The sequence below is a fragment of the Physella acuta genome, unplaced genomic scaffold (genome assembly GCF_028476545.2).
Source record: "Physella acuta isolate Inbredline_101_S28 unplaced genomic scaffold, ASM2847654v3 ptg000200l, whole genome shotgun sequence".
NCBI lineage: Eukaryota > Metazoa > Mollusca > Gastropoda > Physidae > Physella > Physella acuta.
Window position 1 is genome coordinate 281335 of NW_026731719.1, and position 17563 is coordinate 298897.

Sequence of the window (17563 nt, forward strand, 5' to 3'; positions counted from 1 at the left end):
CCCTGTTATTTTATATAAGAATATTCGAGAAAGTTTAGGGGAGATCACTCCCGGTTTATTTTTAACTTGTAATTTAAGTCGGTTTGCCTTCAAACTTATATACCTAGAACGTTATACGATTGTTGTATGAGTAAACTGAAAGTTAGCTCATTTAACCAGTTTAACATATTGTCCTACATATATATATATATATATATATATATATATATATATATATATATATATATATATATGCAAACTTCAGTCATAGAGTTGGGGAAACAACATCTACTTTTATATAGATGACATACAAGTAAATCGAAATAACACCGCAATGGAATGCCTGGATAGAGTCCAGATCGAAGGGCTTTGAATTATTACTGACGCGTACAAAACGACAGCGAGTACAGACTGTGAAATAATTGCGAACGCCGAACCGCTGAAGATCAGAAAGGACAAGGGCAGAACAGTTTACAAGGCTAGATAAGGGCAGAACAGTTTACAAGACTAGATAAGGGCAGAACAGTTTACAAGACTAGATAAGGGCAGAACAGTTTACAAGGCTAGATAAGGGCAGAACAGTTTACAAGGCTAGATAAGGGCAGAACAGTTTACAAGGCTAGATAAGGGCAGAACAGTTTACAAGACTAGATAAGGGCAGAACAGTTTACAAGGCTAGATAAGGGCAGAACAGTTTACAAGACTAGATAAGGGCAGAACAGTTTACAAGGCTAGATAAGGGCAGAACAGTTTACAAGGCTAGATAAGGGCAGAACAGGTTACAAGGCTAGATAAGGGCAGAACAGTTTACAAGACTAGATAAGGGCAGAACAGTTTACAAGGCTAGATAAGGGCAGAACAGTTTACAAGGTTAGATAAGGGCAGAACAGTTTACAAGGCTAGATAAGGGCAGAACAGTTTACAAGGCTAGATAAGGGCAGAACAGTTTACAAGGCTAGATAAGGGCAGAACAGTTTACAAGGCTAGATAAGGGGGAACTCACACACTAGGCACTGGCTGAGGGTGGGCCTCAAAAGGCAGAGTTTTGCCGGCGCACCGTAGGTCAAGTTCGGAATGCTGGGTTAGGGTTAGGGCTAGGGCTAGGGCTAGGGCTAGGGCTAGGGTTAGGGTTAGGGTTAGGGTTAGGGTTAGGGCTAGGGATAGGGTTAGGGTTAGGGTTAGGGCTAGGGTTAGGGTTAGGGCTAGGGCTAGGGTTAGGGTTAGGGTTAGGGTTAGGGTTAGGGTTAGGGTTAGGGTTAGGGTTAGGGTTAGGGTTAACCGTGCGAGGCTTCACACGATCCTAGAGAGACCGCCCAGAATTGCCAGAATGTCCTGATCTGGGCCTCGAAATGCCAGGCGGGCTGGAGAACTGGGGGGAGGGGATGTAGGTGATTTACTAAAAGCCGCTGAAGCGGCGTCTTAGCGGTACCCCACCTTATGGATACCAGCGTATACCGATGGTGCAGCCTCCAAAGGTGGGGGTGTGGTACGGACCCTATATAGAATTTTTGAACGGGTCCACCTGTCTAAGCGACCCATGCAGCGGCACCAACTATGCAGCGGAAATGATTGTCACACTTAAGAAAGTTGAAGAACTTTTACGTAGTGGGGATGGCGTAGCTATCGGAGCGGGGATTTTTACTGATTCCATATTTGCAGGCAATGGAAAGCTATGAGACGGACGAGACCGGTGTATTGTCGATGCTTTACAGTGCCGCAAGTGTAGCGAAAGTCCTGGCTAGGAAAATGAAAAGGTTGACTCCCTTGCGAACAAAGGGGCAAAAAGAAATACCACAACAACTCCCACAGTGCAGCTAGACGAAGCTTTCAAACGGGAATGGGAAAAGGAGTGGACAGAAGGATCTAAAGCCCGGATTGTCTTCAAGCACATGAAGAAACCTTCAAAGGCCGATCTATGGTGGAGGATGCACAGATGGCAACAGTCTATCATAACTCAGCACAGAAAAAGGCACTGCCCATTCACATCATACCTGTATGGCCAATGCCGACACTGTGGCAATGCCGTAGAGTCAGTAGAGCACGTCATCTTTGGATCAGCAACGGTAAGAGCACACAAATGGCATCTTAGATGTGGTTAAGTACTTGTACAAGGATCTGGGTTCAATGAAAGACGTTTGCACCTACGTAAGAGAAGATTGCGTCCTCTCTTACTACCGCGCGGCGGACCGTGTGGAAAGCTCTTGAAACAGGCCGAAGATGAGTACCAATCAAAACCACCCTGAAAACCCCTGCTGATAAGCCAGTAAGTACAAGGGAGGATGACCGATACCAAAGCCATAAGAACGGCCACGAGGATGACCGATACCAAAGCCATAAGAACGGCCACGAGGTAATAGGCGGGAGAAGGGTCGAAAGCCCAAGTAGGATGACAAAGCCATAACGATGGCAGCTCGAGGGGCAAGCCACCCCTCCCCCCACTTGTGTTATAGACGCGCTAGCCTTGTCACCCGGTAGCCCGTGTTCTGCTGGTACAGAAAGGTGCCCATAGCTAGGATAAACAATATTGCACGTCATTCAAACAAGATGAAACTAGGCTATAAAATACTACTGGGTAAACTTTAACATAGCTCATTTCTGCAGTCTTGTGCCCCAAGTTCATTAGGAAGTATTAAAGTGAACACGAGATTGTCATCTATCTTGAGTTCTCACAGGTCATAATCTTTTAAATTATTGTCTGTAGGTTTTGTGTGTTTTTATTGGCGTAGAAGCCACTTAAACGAGAAGTCTCTTAGACTTTTTTCTCAAGTGTGTTAGGAAACGGAAACTTTTAGGCTTTGAGACTAATAATCTTACCAGTTTTGTAAAGAAATTCCCCTGGAATTACCATCTCAACTCTTACTGTTATATCGGCCAATAGTCACAAGCTTACCAGTTTTGTAAAGAGATTCCACTGGAATTACCATCTCAACTCTTACTGTTATATCGGCCAAGTCTCAAATACAAGGGGCTTGAGGTGAGATCATTCACGTATTTTTTTCTCAAAAAAAGTATGTATATATATATATATATATATATCGCTAAAAAGCGTCTGTAAAATCATCATTATTATCTTTTCCTTTTTGTTCCCAAGACACACGAGGCAACACGTCTTTAAACTGGGGTAGAATCTGTTCCTAGAACTTTTGCTATTAAGATCGGTGCCTGCCAAGAGGAGAGGAATCGGTTCTGTTGAAGCATTGTTGGCCATCGATCATATTGAAGCATTGTTGGCCATCGATCCTGTTGAAGCATTGTTGGCCATCGATTCTTCTTGGAGAGGTTCCTGTACATTTGCCTAAGTGCCCTCCATGTCCCGTTTTCTTAGGTCAACAATATAATTGTAAAAACAAATCAAGATGGCGCCATTTATAAATTCATATTACAATAAACCCAAGAGGAAATTAAATTAAGTGAAAATGTAAACGCCTAGTTTGGCTTATTGCAAGTCAATTTCTAGTTTAGGTTGACGACACTTGAGCTCTGATTAGAGCGATGAAATATTTGATTCAATGGGGAGAGAAATATTTTTTCCATTAGCTTGTCTGGTAGATTTCTCATATTAGATCCATAAACAGAAATTGTCTTTCTTGACTCATCAAACAATGTCTTCCTTGAATCATTAGAAAACGTCTTTCTTGGCTCATGAAACAATGTCTTTCTTGACTCATCAAAATATGTCTTTCTTGACTCATCAAAAAAAGTCTTTCTTCAAACAAACGTCAGAAGTATGGTAGTATGATGCGCTAGCTTATCTCGTAAGAAACACAATCCAACCCTACAATTTACAAACACAATCCAACCCTAAACATTGACAAACACAATCCAACACTATACATCTACAGACATAACACAACCCTACAATTTACAAACACAATCCAACCCTACAATTTACAAACACAATCCAACCCTACACATTTACAAACACAATCCAACCTTACAATTTACAAACACAATCCAACCCTAAACATTTACAAACAAAATCCAACCCTACACATTTACACACACAATAACACTCTAAACATTTACAGACAGATTCCAACTCTACAAATTTAGAAACCCAATCCAATCCTACACATTTAGAAACACAATCCAACCCTACACATTTAGAAACACAATCAACCCTACACATTTAGAAACACAATCCAACCCTACACATTTAGAAACACAATCCAACCCTACACATTTACAAACACAATCCAACCTTACAATTTACAAACACAATCCAACCCTAAACATTTACAAACAAAATCCAACCCTACACATTTACACACACAATAACACTCTAAACATTTACAGACACATTCCAACTCTACAAATTTAGAAACACAATCCAATCCTACCCATTTAGAAACACAATCCAACCCTACACATTTAGAAACACAATCCAACCCTACACATTTAGAAATACAATCCTACTCTACACATTTAGAAACACAATCCAACCCTACACATTTAGAAACACAATCCAACCCTACATATTAAGAAACACAATCAAACCCTACACATTTAATAACACAATCCAAACCTACACATTTAGAAACACAATCCAACCCTACACATTTAATAACACAATCCAACCCTACACATTTAGAAACACAATCCAACCCTACACATTTAGAAACACAAGCCAACCCTACACATTTAGAAATACAATCCTACTCTACACATTTAGAAACACAATCCAACTCTACACATTTAGAAACACAATCCAACCCTACACATTTAGAAACACAATCCAATCCTACACATTTAGAAACACAATCCAACCCTACACATTTAGAAACACAAGCCAACCCTACACATTTAGACGGAGACTGAAACAAAAATAGAAATAATATTTGCGACTGACTTGTGATCTAACCAATAATATTTAATGTTCAAATAATCAAACCAACAATCTGTAAATAAACAAATCATAACGTAGAAGTATCATAACTTATCTTAGAGACTGTCAATTTCAAATACAGAAGTATTACAACTTATCCAAGATATTGTTAACATTAAATACAGAAGTATTACAACTTATCCAAGATATTGTTCAACTTATAGGCCAGCGATATTTATGTTTTTGTGCATGACACTCCATATCTAGTCAGTCGCTCATGACTGGTGTATAGCAAGAGCAAACTTGTTTGCAATACTTATAAATGTCAAAAGTATTGGAATGTAATTTCGTTTTTTCAAATAGAGATTTGCTAAAATAGACTTGTTTCTACTATAGACTAGTTACTACCATAGGCTAATTGCTAATTTAGACTCGATGCAACAATAGAGAAGTTGCTACTATGGGCTGGTTGCTACTATAGACTAGATACAACAATAGAGAATTTGCTACTATAGGCTAGTTGCTACTATAGACTCGATGCAACAATAGAGAAGTTGCTACTATGGGCTGGTTGCTACTATAGACTATATACAACAATAGAGAAGTTGCTACTATAGGCTAGTTGCTACTATAGACTAGATACAACAATAGAGAAGTTGCTACTATAAGCTAGCTGCTACTATAGACTAGATGCAACAATAGAGAAGTAGCTACTATTAGTAGGGAATTGTCTGAGTCCACCATTTCATTCATATCGTTCAATGTTTGTCCTTATAAGCAAATGCACATCTTTTTGGGCACCTGTGCCATCTGACAAGAGCGGGTTGTCGGTATCTTCTCAAAGAGACTGTGAGCGTGAGGCGGCGTGAGACTTTGAGCGTGAGGCTTTGCTTTCGGATTCTGGAATGTGTGGAGAACGTCCTTAAGAGTCAGGTAGATATCGTAATGTGATGTCATCTTGTGGCTGTTCCATGTCAGGTTTGACCTCTTGTCCTCCAGTGCTTTAGGTAAGGTGAGAAACATGGCGGGAGACAAAGCTTCTGCCTCAGGTTTCTTTCTTCTCGTCAAGTAGCCCGTAGAATCAGACATAGTCAGGATCAGTGTCTTGTCCAGATGACCCGAATCTTTCATGCTCTGAAAAAAGCTGTAGAGTTCGTTGTCCAAACTGAGTTTAGATTTCATCTCGGTCAATAAGATATAAGCAAAGACAGGCTGCCTGGGGAAAGCGTGAAAAAATCTTTTAGCAAAGGTCAGCTGGAAGTTCAAGTCCAAATGTCCACCCAGACATATTTTAGTGCCAGTGTCCTTCTTAGAGTTCATAGCCATCATCAGCGGAAATGACGTGTAGTATTCTCTAGTGGACATTTGGGGCAGAACTCCTTTTAAATGTGAATCTTCAGCTAAGACAATAGAGTAACCGTTTTGATGAAACGAGTTCCATATGACTTCCTGTGGGGACACGATACCCTGTGGTCTTCTGCCCATCAAGACTGGACCAATGTTTTCAACATATACATGACTCAGTTGGGTATGATGCATCAAGTCCACACTCCCCAACTCATGCAGTAAAAATCCATGCGTAGATTTAAAATCTAAAATAAAGTTCTCTCTGGACAGACCCCGCAATACCAACAATAGGACATTGACGGGAAATGACTGGTTGTCCCCTTGTGTGGCTAGATCAGGTTCGCTGGCGTCAGTTGGTAACACGGGAATATAGAAGTCCGCTACTTTAAAGAACAAATCTAGCACACACATCAGATGAATGTATTTGCTTTGTTGGTTCAGTTGAGCCGACTGTTTGACAATTTCCGTCCAGGGTCCGAACGCAAATTCCGAAGGTCTGAGACCGAACTTAAATTCCCGGTATTTACAATATGGAGTGAACTCTTCATTGTCGTCATACTCGGGACTGTACCAGGTGACATGGAGTCTGTAGGAGCCGTCAATAGAGTAGGTGACGTTGTACTCACTCCTACAGCGAGCGGGCGAGGCTGGAGGCATTGGCTTGATGTAAGGGAGCTCTACTTCACTTAGATCTGGCAGCTTGCATGCCGAGACAGAGGGCTGTGTGGTTAGCACGGTTACACGTAGATCTGGGAGCACGTTAAAGTTGGGCATCAGCAACAACAGGCCAAAACATAGGAAGGTGACCAATAAAAGAAAGACGGTGGGAAAATTGTCTCGACGAATTGCTCTAAAAATAGATCAAGGTCAGGTTAGAACAGAAAGTATCACATTTATTGGCTACAGTCACATACGAAAGAAACTAACCAGTAGTATACAGACATACATTAGTAGTATATAGACATACACCAGTAGAATACAGATATACATCAGTATTATACAGACAGACATAGACCAGTAGTATACACACATACACCAGTAGTATACAGACATACACCAGTAGTATACAGACATACACCAGTAGTATACAAACATACACTAGTAGAATACAGACATACACCAGTAGTATAAAGACATACACCGGTAGTATACATACATGCACCAGTAGTGTGACATATAACAGTAGTATACAGACATACACCAGTAGTATACACACATACACCAGTAGTATACATACATACACCAGTAGTGTGACATACACCAGTAGTATACAGACATACACCAGTAGTATACAAACATACACCAGTAGTATACAGACATACACCAGTAGTATACACACATACACCAGTAGTATACATACATACACCAGTAGTGTGACATACACCAGTAGTATACAGACATACACCAGTAGTATACAAACATACACCAGTAGTATACAGACATACACCAGTAGTATACACACATACACCAGTAGTATACATACATACACCAGTAGTATACATACATACACCAGTAGTATACATACATACACCAGTAGTATACATACATACACCAGTAGTATACATACATACACCAGTAGTATACAGACATACACCAGTAGTATACAGACATACACCAGTAGTATACAGACATACACCAGTTGTATACAGACATACACCAGTAGTATACAGACATACACCAGTAGTATACAGACATACACCAGTAGTATACATACATACACCAGTTGTATACAGACATACACCAGTAGTATACATACATACACCAGTAGTATGACATACATACACCAGTAGTATGACATACACCAGTAGTATACAGACATACACCAGTAGTATACAGACATACACCAGTAGTATACAGACATACACCAGTAGTATACATACATACACCAGTAGTATGACATACATACACCAGTAGTATGACATACACCAGTAGTATACAGACATACACCAGTAGTATACAGACATACACCAGTAGTATACAGACATACACCAGTAGTATACAGACATACACCAGTAGTATGACATACACCAGTAGTATGACATACACCAGTAGTATACAGACATACACCAGTTGTATACAGACATACACCAGTAGTATACAGACATACACCAGTAGTATACAGACATACACCAGTTGTATACAGACATACACCAGTAGTATACAGACATACACCAGTAGTATACAGACATACACCAGTAGTATACAGACATACACCAGTAGTATACAGACATACACCAGTAGTATGACATACACCAGTAGTATACAGACATACACCAGTAGTATACAGACATACACCAGTAGTATACACACATACACCAGTAGTATACAGACATACACCAGTAGTATACAGACATACACCAGTAGTATACAGACATACACCAGTAGTATACAGACATACACCAGTAGTATACAGACATACACCAGTAGTATGACATACACCAGTAGTATGACATACACCAGTAGTATACAGACATACATTAGTAGTATATAGACATACACCAGTAGAATACAGATATACATCAGTATTATACAGACAGACATAGACCAGTAGTATACAAACATACACTAGTAGTATACAGACATACACCGGTAGTATAAAGACATACACTAGTAGTATACATACATACACCAGTAGTGTGACATACACCAGTAGTATACAGACATACACCAGTAGTATACAAACATACACTAGTAGTATACAGACATACACCAGTAGTATAAAGACATACACCGGTAGTATACATACATGCACCAGTAGTGTGACATATAACAGTAGTATACAGACATACACCAGTAGTATACAAACATACACCAGTAGTATACAGACATACACCAGTAGTATACACACATACACCAGTAGTATACATACATACACCAGTAGTGTGACATACACCAGTAGTATACAGACATACACCAGTAGTATACAAACATACACCAGTAGTATACAGACATACACCAGTAGTATACACACATACACCAGTAGTATACATACATACACCAGTAGTATACATACATACACCAGTAGTATACATACATACACCAGTAGTATACAGACATACACCAGTAGTATACACACATACACCAGTAGTATACATACATACACCAGTAGTATACATACATACACCAGTAGTATACATACATACACCAGTAGTATACATACATACACCAGTAGTATACAGACATACACCAGTAGTATACAGACATACACCAGTAGTATACAGACATACACCAGTTGTATACAGACATACACCAGTAGTATACAGACATACACCAGTAGTATACAGACATACACCAGTAGTATACATACATACACCAGTTGTATACAGACATACACCAGTAGTATACATACATACACAAGTAGTATGACATACAAACACCAGTAGTATGACATACACCAGTAGTATACAGACATACACCAGTAGTATACAGACATACACCAGTAGTATACAGACATACACCAGTAGTATACATACATACACCAGTAGTATGACACACATACACCAGTAGTATGACATGCACCAGTAGTATACAGACATACACCAGTAGTATACAGACATACACCAGTAGTATACAGACATACACCAGTAGTATACAGACATACACCAGTAGTATGACATACACCAGTAGTATGACATACACCAGTAGTATACAGACATACACCAGTTGTATACAGACATACACCAGTAGTATACAGACATACACCAGTAGTATACAGACATACACCAGTTGTATACAGACATACACCAGTAGTATACAGACATACACCAGTAGTATACAGACATACACCAGTAGTATACAGACATACACCAGTAGTATACAGACATACACCAGTAGTATGACATACACCAGTAGTATACAGACATACACCAGTAGTATACAGACATACACCAGTAGTATACACACATACACCAGTAGTATACAGACATACACCAGTAGTATACAGACATACACCAGTAGTATACAGACATACACCAGTAGTATACAGACATACACCAGTAGTATACAGACATACACCAGTAGTATGACATACACCAGTAGTATGACATACACCAGTAGTATACAGACATACACCAGTTGTATACAGACATACACCAGTAGTATACAGACATACACCAGTAGTATACAGACATACACCAGTTGTATACAGACATACACCAGTAGTATACAGACATACACCAGTAGTATACAGACATACACCAGTAGTATACATACATACACCAGTAGTATGACATACACCAGTAGTATGACATACACCAGTAGTATACAGACATACACCAGTAGTATACAGACATACACCAGTAGTATGACATACACCAGTAGTATACAGACATACACCAGTAGTATACAGACATACACCAGTAGTATACAGACATACACCAGTAGTATACAGACATACACCAGTAGTATACAGACATACACCAGTAGTATACAGACATACACCAGTAGTATACAGACATACACCAGTAGTATACAGACATACACCAGTAGTATACAGACATACACCAGTAGTATACAGACATACACCAGTAGTATACAGACATACACCAGTAGTATACAGACATACACCAGTAGTATACACACATACACCAGTAGTATACAGACATACACCAGTAGTATACAGACATACACCAGTAGTATACAGACATACACCAGTAGTATACAGACATACACCAGTAGTATACAGACATACACCAGTAGTATGACATACACCAGTAGTATGACATACACCAGTAGTATACAGACATACACCAGTTGTATACAGACATACACCAGTAGTATACAGACATACACCAGTAGTATACATACATACACCAGTTGTATACAGACATACACCAGTAGTATGACATACACCAGTAGTATACAGACATACACCAGTAGTATACAGACATACACCAGTAGTATGACATACACCAGTAGTATACAGACATACACCAGTAGTATACAGACATACACCAGTAGTATACAGACATACACCAGTAGTATACATACATACACCAGTAGTATGACATACACCAGTAGTATGACATACACCAGTAGTATACAGACATACACCAGTAGTATACAGACATACACCAGTAGTATGACATACACCAGTAGTATACAGACATACACCAGTAGTATACAGACATACACCAGTAGTATACACACATACACCAGTAGTATACATACATACACCAGTAGTATACATACATACACCAGTAGTATACATACATACACCAGTAGTATACAGACATACACCAGTAGTATACAGACATACACCAGTAGTATACACACATACACCAGTAGTATACAGACATACACCAGTAGTATACAGACATACATTTGTGCATGAATACTACATTAATGTATAGACACCCCATCATGTATTTACAATAAAATAATAATGTATTTTGTATTTTTGTACATATTTAAAATATACATCAAAATGAATTCTAATATCTATAATTGCTTGACATCTTAAATCTACAAGAAATATGTCGTAGATTTAAGATATCAAACACTTTTGTATATTAGAATTGATTCTAAAAATGATTTAACTCAAGATGTAAGATTTAGAACTATATTCTGGTGTCGAGATAATTAATTCTATTGTGTTTTAGGTTTAAAATCCAGTCAACTATAGTCCAGACTTTTTTCTACGGTTTGGGGGGGGGGGGGTGTCAAGGCCCCTGGAAGAAACTCTGCTCTAGTCCAAGGGTCTGCAAACTTTCCAGCCCGAGGGCCGCATTAACTATCAAATATCAATTCGGGGGCCAGTTCCTTCCATGCTTCTCTTCGGGGTGGCGGAGCCCCCTCCACCCCTACTCCCGAAGAACGTCTACCACCACGCCACATCATTTGTTAAGAAATATATACACATTTCAAGTGTCCCCCTACCGTAGAAAAAAGCCTGAAAGAAACACTGTCGGGGGCCGACAACACACAAGAGGTCCATGTTTGTTCTCAAATTGTTCTTCACGTATTTCAGTCTTGAAAATGTTTGTTCACACAGGTATGTTGTTACAAAATTTGAAACGTAATTTGATTCAAAAATTTTAATTTTTGGAAAGTCTTCCTTTGGGGAAAAACTTATATAAACCCATCCCCTCTTGTTTGAACTTGTCTCTAAGGAGGTAATTTGCTTGCAATTCAATGACCTCCAGCTGCAGTTCATCTGGGCAACTGCCCGCATTTGCTTCAAATGGGTTTTGAAACAGTCTCACTTCTTCTGCCTTTGAATCCAAGTCAGAAAACCGCTACTGAAACTGCAACTGGGTGTCTTTGATGATCTCGCATACAAATTACTCAGTTGTTGCTTCAGCCAAGAAGACATTGAACTCCTGAAAGTGCGTCAAATTGTTGGCCTGTACTTGTTCCAAAACATAACACGTTTGTATCTGAACCTATTTATGTGGGTATATAGACCAGAAACTAAATAACTAGCTATTTCTGCAGCAGAGGCCATTTCCTATACCTACTCTTCATCAGACATGAATGGCTGTGGCTTGCCTTTACTTTCCAGGAAGTCACCTATTTCCTTTTTTACTTTCTCGTATATACGAAGTATAGAGAAAGTATTGTAATCGTGCACAAAAATCACTTGAAATTTTAACTATTTTCACCGTATTACACCTCAGTCCTTCATCACATCCGAAGTATAGAGGACTTATTTTAATCGGGCAAAAATTATCAATCCAGATTTATCAAAATTAAAAGGTTTTATGCGTATTCCAGTCTGAAAAACTGGGCTTTGCAATTCTGTCCGTATGTCTGTGTGTCTGTGTGTGTGTGTGTCCGTGTGTAAACACGATAACTTGAGTACCGTTACAGCTAGGTTGATGAAATTTCATATATAAGTATTTTATCAAAATCGTAGATCCGTATCAACTTTTGAGCGATTTCGGATAACCGGAAGTGGTACTTTTTCTACTTTGAATTTTTCAAAAGCCTATAACTTGAGTACTATTTCAGATAGATAAATGAAATTTGATATGTAAGTAAAAGATCTAATTCTCTACCTTCTGTCAAATTTTGAGAATTTTTCGTTGACCGGAAGTACTTATTTACGCTACTTCCGATTTCTCAAAAAACTAATGTAAATTTTAAAAGTACTAATAATATTGCGCACTATTATGCGCTTTTTTTATTCGCGTTCACTTGGTGTGCAATTAATTTGTCTACGAGATTTTATTCTATTTTTAAAACTTTAAGTATTTAAAATGGATTAAAAATCATGTCTATAGCCCGAGTTCCCATCCCCTGTTATTTTATATAAGAATATTCGAGAAAGTTTAGGGGAGATCACTCCCGGTTTATTAACTTAAATACTCTGCTCAGACCTTTCCCACAACTTAGCCATTTAACTGCTGTGTAGTATGGTAAATCTTGCGATTCTGTGTTTGTATCTTTCAGCATGTCTCTGAACTATCTATGGTTGAGCCCATGTGACCTTATAAAATTCACAATCTTCACCACAGGATTCAGTACTTTGATAATGTCCATATATTTAGCAGACAAAGATTTCTGGAGAATAATACAGCGCAGGAACATTGGTTGTAGAATGTTTTTCTCATTCGCTTGTCCAAGCAAGTCTTTATGTATGCCACTCATGTACTTTCCTCCATCAATTGTCAGGCAACTGAGGTTAGTCCATTCCAAGTTATAACCAGAATTATTTAAAAATTCATTGAATTTATCCTCTCTCGTGACATTGCCATACATGTTACCTAGGGGAGCCTGATCTTAAGTTATTCTCATGTCTTTATTCACACCTCTAATGAACACAAGCAGTTCAGAGGTGGAACAGCTGTCCAGCAACTCGTCCATTGCAATTGAAAAATAGCGAAACTTACTTGCATTTTTCACTGTTTGAGCCACAATGTTTTCACCAATGTCTGCAACACGGTGGGCAGATTGTTTTGAATTTTCTTGGCAAAGCTCCTCAGCTGCCGCAAACAAACATTTTTTCTCGTGGACAAAAAGATCTCCGCAGGCCAGATAAGAGGACCTCGCGGGCTGCATCCGACCCGCGGGCTGCATCCGACCCGCGGGCTGCATCCGACCCGCGGGCCGTAGTTTGGAGACCCCCCCTGCTCTAGTCTACATCACGTGGTATATAATATCTAATGAAGGCGCCTAGTTTTACGAGTAGGGTTTGACCGTTATTGCTGACATTGATAGAAAATGTGTTTTTTTTCGTTTGTTGTTGTTAAGAATACTCTTAGGGAGGTTCCTGCGAAAACTGTTTTTCAAATTCGCAATGATGCCCCACGGATGAAGCGATTTTTCTCTTTATACAACACTAAAAAAATAAAAGTCGACTACAATTCAACACGGTTCATCCAAGTACCATGAAACTTTAAGGAGTTGATGAGAATACTCTCGAGAAGGTTTCTGCGGGAAAAAATCATAATTCCTTATGGGCAGTGCCCAGGAGGGTGCAATTTTTGGTCAATACACGTTTTGGCGCCCATTGTTTCAGAGCGTCTATCTGAGCACTTGGTATCTGTTAATCGGTTGTCCTGCATAGGGGGTAAGAAGTACTACTACATTCAGCATTATATCGAATCAGGCAGTGTTAAATTTGGCACTCTAGGCGTTCCCGTGAGCGCAATGGCGCCTACGTTTGTTCTAAACAGTGCGATAGGTAAGTAGGTATAGACATTCACCTAATTGAATCAAGCACATTCGACGACGACCTGGCAGGGTGTTATTTGGCACCCTGGTACGCGGCGCCCCTGCGATAGTGTGATCTGGGCTGCCGAGAGCGCCCCTCTGCGTCCGTGACTCCTGGGCAGTCACGTAGACTCAAGGATCTCATGGGGTAGTGTAGGTAACCCATACCCTGAGTCACGTAGACTAAAGGATCTCATGGGGTAGTGTAGGTAACCCATACCCTGAGTCACGTAGACTAAAGGATCTCATGCGGCAGTACCATACCCCGATAAATATGATCCAAGCGCGGGCATTCTTTACATTTAAATTACTTAGTTTTAGAAAACAAGGACACGCGTCTAAGAATATAGGGTTAGTAACGCAATGATGAAACCCTCTTAAAGTATTGCGTCATACTTTCTTCTATCCCCGCGACAACACGTAGGGACGGGCACGCTAGTATTATGTAACTTGTATTTGAGTATTTGCGTTTCTATTTATTTTCATCAAGCCTAAGGTATAACCCTAAGTCTAGTTTGTTGGCTTTTCAGGAACTCAGTGATCAATATGCTCAAACCCTACTATATTAAAAACGCTCTGGTTAATATGTCATTAAGCCATTGCCGATACAATTTATAAATAAAATTAATTTTTCTTAAACTTCAAGACATAGTTTGGCCATTTTCTTTGACTATAAACAAACCGTTTTACAAACCGAATTAATAATTTGAAAATTATGTTTAGTTACTGAAATTACTAAAATATAAAATACATTTTTTATAACAGTATTTATTTTAATAGGGGCCTAACATTGCACCAGAATTTTAAAATATTTTAAACACCATTGTAAGACTACTCACTGCAGCCTCCATTACCATACATACAAGATCATTTATGATGACTTTAGTTAAAACCTTACTCACAACAGGTCCTTCTTAAAACTAAAATAATATAAAGATACTTGAAAAAGTATGACAATAATAGCACGGCTTACAGCTTCCAAGGAAAAAAGCGTTGCAGTACTCCCACTACTATATACAACACTTTAGAAAGACGCGCCATTGTTGAGTCTTGATGACGGTCCATTCATGTTCAACAGTGCTGCTAGTAGGCGCGTTTAAAATAACTTTTAACTAGAATCCTATTATTCTATTTATATCTGGCTTTTCTGGGGGTATTTCTTATTTACAGCGTCTAGAAAATGACACTTAAATATGTTTAAAAACAATGAAATATTGAACCAGAGGTGGAATTAGAAAGACAAGTTTCCCCCGATCTTTCCTGTGGTCTCAGAAAAAAAGACCGGCACACTATTTGAACACGATTTAATCAATGCGTTATCAATCGTGTATATTTTAAATCATGTAACCATGTTTTCTTAAACTGAGTTATTTAAATGTAAACAAATCGGGCGCTATATTTTTTGGATCATAGTTGTTGGTGCGAGATTTTGTCCAGACTATGGACCAGATGCCACAGTGCATGATGTATAATAGCCACGAGGGTGCGTTAATCAAGTAATTATAGCCAGAATTCACCTCAGAGACCAAGCAAGTATCAATGACGAAGGGTTCCTTGTACGACACTGGTTCGGTTAAATCAGGAATGTTGTATGTCACTTAGTCCCTTGTGTATGATGCTTTTTAATCGGTACTAAATATTTAAAAAATGAAACCGAAATAAAAAAAAAGGAAACTAATTTGAATCCATAACGAAAATGTGTGTGTGAGGCGGTAGCTTATCCGGTAACATTGAACAAAATTATTCGGAACTGGAACTGGAAATTGAACTAAAAGCCGCATAAAGAACTTTAACCGGGTCAAGAACATAAACCTGAACCGTAACGGGAATCAAAACCCTTACTCTAATCGATTGGTCGGATTGTAGAGCTCGATACTGCTAACCCGAGAGCCTCAAGTTTGAATCTAGGGCTAGAGTGTATACGATGTCCAGCTGTGATTCAGACTAACTTTATGGAAAATTCTGCGGCTGGATATAGTGCTGACCAGTGGATATAGTGCTGACCAGTGGATATAGTGCTGACCAGTGGATATAGTGCTGACCAGTGGATATAGTGCTGACCAGTGGATATAGTGCTGACCAGTGGATATAGTGCTGACCAGTGGATATAGTGCTGACCAGCTGAGGTCATCGAAACAAATGACCACAACCTTATCTGCTCTTTTATCTTGGACACAATCTGGAAAACGTGATGATTAACCCTTATCCTAACTCTAATCCTAACACTAACCTAACCTAAACACTAACCGTAACACTAGCCCTAAGCCAGTAATGTTTTTTTTTTTCATCATGCGCAATTATGTTAGTCCAATTAGCTTTTTACAATCATATACAAAGTATAGAGGAAGTATTGTAACCGTGACCAAAACTTAATATATAACTAGTATATCAAATTAGTAGTTCCATTGTAATGATTTCAAGTAAACGGATTCTAACGATTTTAAGTAAACGGAAGTGGTACTTACTCTACTTCCTGTTTCTCAAAAGCCTATATCTTAAGCACCGTTTAAATTTGATTTTTAAATATAATCTATATATATATATAATTCTCTTCTTGGAGACGCTAGAAAACACCAAGTTGTAAGCGCGCTCCCTACCACCCCACCCTTACATGGTCTGATGAGCTGTGGTTCACGCTAAATGTTTACAATCGTGGAGCCGGGTTTAGTGACAGCTATTAGGGGCAGATAATTTAGTTTGAAACGATTTTAAACTTAGGGGAGGTAACTAAGATGAGGCTGCTTTCAAGGGGGTTGT

General features: G+C 39.1%; 1 protein-coding gene across 1 annotated transcript; it reads right to left on the minus strand.

Moving 5' to 3' along the window:
* Positions 1-4845: 4845 nt before the first annotated feature.
* On the minus strand, positions 4846-15870 carry LOC131937070 (uncharacterized). Its single transcript, XM_059294255.1, has 2 exons — positions 15780-15870; positions 4846-7001 (listed from the first exon to the last, which is right to left on the minus strand). The coding sequence occupies exons 1-2, from the start codon at positions 15845-15847 to the stop codon at positions 5576-5578; spliced, it is 1494 nt and encodes a 497-aa protein (XP_059150238.1). The 5' UTR covers positions 15848-15870; the 3' UTR covers positions 4846-5575.
* Positions 15871-17563: the final 1693 nt, after the last annotated feature.

Bases quoted from the DNA above. Each gene is read 5' to 3' on its own strand.
- LOC131937070 (XM_059294255.1), bottom strand. From the start codon at position 15,847: ATGGCGCGTCTTTCTAAAGTGTTGTATATAGTAGTGGGAGTACTGCAA. The intron at 7,002-15,779 runs GTAAGCCGTGCT...ATCTATTTTTAG, and splicing joins CGCTTTTTTCCTTGGAAGCT to AGCAATTCGTCGAGACAATT.